The following is a 3,385-nucleotide window of genomic DNA, read 5'->3' on the forward strand; positions in this document are numbered from 1 at the left end:
TTACAAAAAAAATTCTGACATGTATTATTTCAAAGGACCAGAAAAAGGAAAATTGATATAAAAAAATGTGAAGAAGAATCAATCTCAAGAATATCCCTTCTTATATTTGAGTGTATAAAACTGTATTCAGGGTACTTTTACTTAGAAATAAAAGCTCAGATTAATGTAGTCTTTCTAAATAATTAGAGGTTTCAAAAGTTAAATGTCAATTACAATTATATTTTAGTAACTTAATTATTTAAGTAATGTAATTATGATATTCAACTAATTTTAACTTTATTACTGTAATTCTAGAACTTCACACTTTAGATAGTGGTATATATAAACTATCCAAAAGATATTTCATTTTATGTTTAGCTAAAATACATCAAACTCAATAAAGGCAAGTATACTAATTAGGAATTTGAAATGTTATAATTTTAATTATGAAATTATCTGTTAAGTAGTTTGAAATATCTATGCCATCCTTTGTTTTCAAGTGTTCAAAATTTTTATAGGTGTACCACAAATACAAATTATGTAAAAAAAAGGTCCAATCCCAAAGAAAATTTATCATGGAACAATGGAATTTTCTAGCTCATTCCTCTTCAATAAAACTATTAAATATAAGAAGAAAGAAACCAGGAAGAAAATAGAGAAGAAAAGACACCCGATTATCCAAAATGCACACATAATTGAAAGCAAATTATATCTGTGGGGAACTGTAAATCTGATGGTAGAAGTGAAATGGTCCCATGAGTTAAAATGACACAGAGATCAGGTACTTACACAATTTTTAATTCTTATATGAAAAAGGATTAGCCAGTACTGAATTATTTTTTAAATATTCACTGATATTCTTATTCTCAAATTTTTTAATTGGTAATAAAATAATAGAATACTTAATAGGCAACTGGTACACATTATTTTTAAAGATCTTTGTAAAACGTCCAACCATATCTTTCAGTGTTTACGTGATACCTCTGCATATCCCTGTCAGAACCATCACCTGAAGTACAATGAGTCTATAATTTATAACTATATCTACATCTTTAGAATGCTAATATCCTGTGGTTTAATCTGTGAAATACATGTGTTTCTTCCACAGGTGTTATGGAGATACAAAGGAAAAAAACCATCCACACTAGGAACCAATACTCGTCTGTATGATTGGATACCCCAGAATGATCTTCTTGGTAGGACTATGAGAAAGTAAAAATATGAACTAGATGAGGAAAAAATGAATAAATGTTAAATAGCAAGCAAATTCAGCAAAGATTTAAAATTATAAAACTTTATTTTACTTACACTTTTGAGGCAGATATAATTAAAGGATTGACTAAAATTGTATAGATTAACACTTTCTATTGTTAAAATGAGAGTGACATGAAATGCAAAAGGAATTAATGCCTCTTTTTCTGAAGATAGAAATGATCTTTTGTAGCAGTGCTCCATGTACACTGCTTTTAAAGAAAATGCTGTACGCTTCAGTGAGTTATCTCATAGTTTCCATTTTTAGTCCTGAAATTACTTTAAAATTTTAGAATAAAATAACTCACAATTTCTCATCCAATTTGCATACTAGGTCATCCCCAAACCAAAGCTTTTATCACTCATGGTGGAATGAATGGGGTCTATGAAGCTATTTACCATGGTGTCCCTATGGTGGGAGTTCCCATTTTTGGTGATCAGCCTGATAACATTGCTCACATGAAGGCCAAAGGAGCAGCTGTAGAAATAAACTTCCAAACTATGACAAGTGAAGATTTACTGAGGGCTGTGAGAACAGTCATTACCGATTCCTCGTAAGTACTACTGCTTGTACAAACTGATTTAACGTTGATTATGTTATACATTATGCCAGAAAATGTTAAATATCACCCTGGTAGACATTTTTAGGGATTTTTCCCTGCAATATTGAGTCATTCATCAGCTTTGTATTTGGATAGTACTGGAAATTATAGTTCATAGAGTGTCAATGTTTCTTCATGGAAATATTAGGTTTAAGTTAGCAACTGGCTTACTAAGCTTCTATTCACATCTTTATTTTACCCCATTTTGTTAAGAATATACTCTTTTTCAGTCTCTCCACTATATCTGTTTAATGCTATGCAACCAACAATGTTCTTATCACAACCAGAATCAATCTTTTAGTCAACAAGTTTTTGGCTTGCATAACATATGCTACGGTTTATCTACCTGTCTTTTATGAAAACAAAATGAGAACTTTTTAAGTTCTATGTATGTTTTTGCCTTCCAGTTATAAACAGAATGCTATGAGATTATCAAGAATTCACCATGATCAAAGTGTAAAGCCCCTGGATCGAGCAGTCTTCTGGATCGAGTTTGTCATGCGCCACAAAGGAGCCAAGCACCTGCGATCAGCTGCCCACGACCTCAACTGGTTCCAGCACCACTCTATAGATGTGATTGCATTCCTTCTGGCCTGTGTGGCAACTGCTATATTCTTGTTCACAAGATGTTTTTTATTTTCCTGTCAAAAATTTAATAAAACTAGAAAGATAGAAAAGAGGGAATAGATCTTTCCAAATTTAGGAAAGACATGATGGTGTAATCCTGTTAATTCCAGCCACAAAGAATATAGTGAAAACACGTTATCTTTCTATTTTTATATTATCTATACTTATATTTTATCTTAGCTATGAAGCCTAAAATTCCACGATCATGAAGTTGTGAGTATATCTTATTCTTTCGTTGTATTTTCCTAGGTGTCTTTACTCTCTTCTCTCACTTTGTGACACAAGGACATGAATACATCTAAATTTTTCTATTTCTGATATTACTGTTTTCATGATGTCATTACTTCTATAACCCTAAGTGATAGGGTGACATGCAATATGCTGATTCCTGGTGTGTGCCCGAACACATGGATGTAAAGAAGTAAAAAATGTAAAATTCACAAAATTCGGTAAACCACACAAATCAGGTAAGTGTTCTATGAGATTAGCTTGCTATGAGAAACATAATGTTTCTTTTTCAATTTAAATAAGCCCTTCTCCATACCCAGTATCAGTGATCTCAGAAAATGAATTGCTAATAATGATGATACAGCATTACACTTGGAAAAGTTTGCTATATTTCCATAGACCACATCTTGCTGTCAGGCCCTGTATTTCTGCCATCACTCAACTAATATTTTTTGTATTTTCTTGATGATAAAAAAGATCATTCTCATTATTGCCCTCAAACAACAAAATAAACTATTTTTTTCTGACATAGAGAAAATGTCAGTAAGATATTCAAGGTGAACAGCTTATGCTGGGATCAGTAACCATTAGAAATATATTTTATTATTATTATTATTATTATTATTTTTCAGACGGAGTCTCACTCTGTCACCTAGGCTGGAGTGCAGTGGCACCATCCCGGCTCACTGCAACCTCCG

The 3,385-nt window shown here is 31.9% G+C and overlaps 1 protein-coding gene across 1 annotated transcript in view; it reads left to right on the top strand.

Moving 5' to 3' along the window:
- UGT2A3 (UDP glucuronosyltransferase 2 family, polypeptide A3) overlaps nt 1-3,064 on the top strand; it is a 35,790-nt gene extending 32,726 nt beyond the window's left edge. Inside the window, exons 4-6 of the mRNA XM_011967869.1 lie at nt 1,088-1,175; nt 1,565-1,784; nt 2,240-3,064. Coding sequence (XP_011823259.1) covers nt 1,088-1,175; nt 1,565-1,784; nt 2,240-2,519 — 588 coding nt within the window. The 3' untranslated portion in view covers nt 2,520-3,064. The remainder of the gene's footprint in view (nt 1-1,087; nt 1,176-1,564; nt 1,785-2,239) is intronic.
- Nucleotides 3,065-3,385: the final 321 nt, after the last annotated feature.

This window comes from Mandrillus leucophaeus, unplaced genomic scaffold (assembly GCF_000951045.1).
Source record: "Mandrillus leucophaeus isolate KB7577 unplaced genomic scaffold, Mleu.le_1.0 Scaffold813, whole genome shotgun sequence".
Taxonomy (NCBI): Eukaryota; Metazoa; Chordata; class Mammalia; order Primates; family Cercopithecidae; genus Mandrillus; species Mandrillus leucophaeus.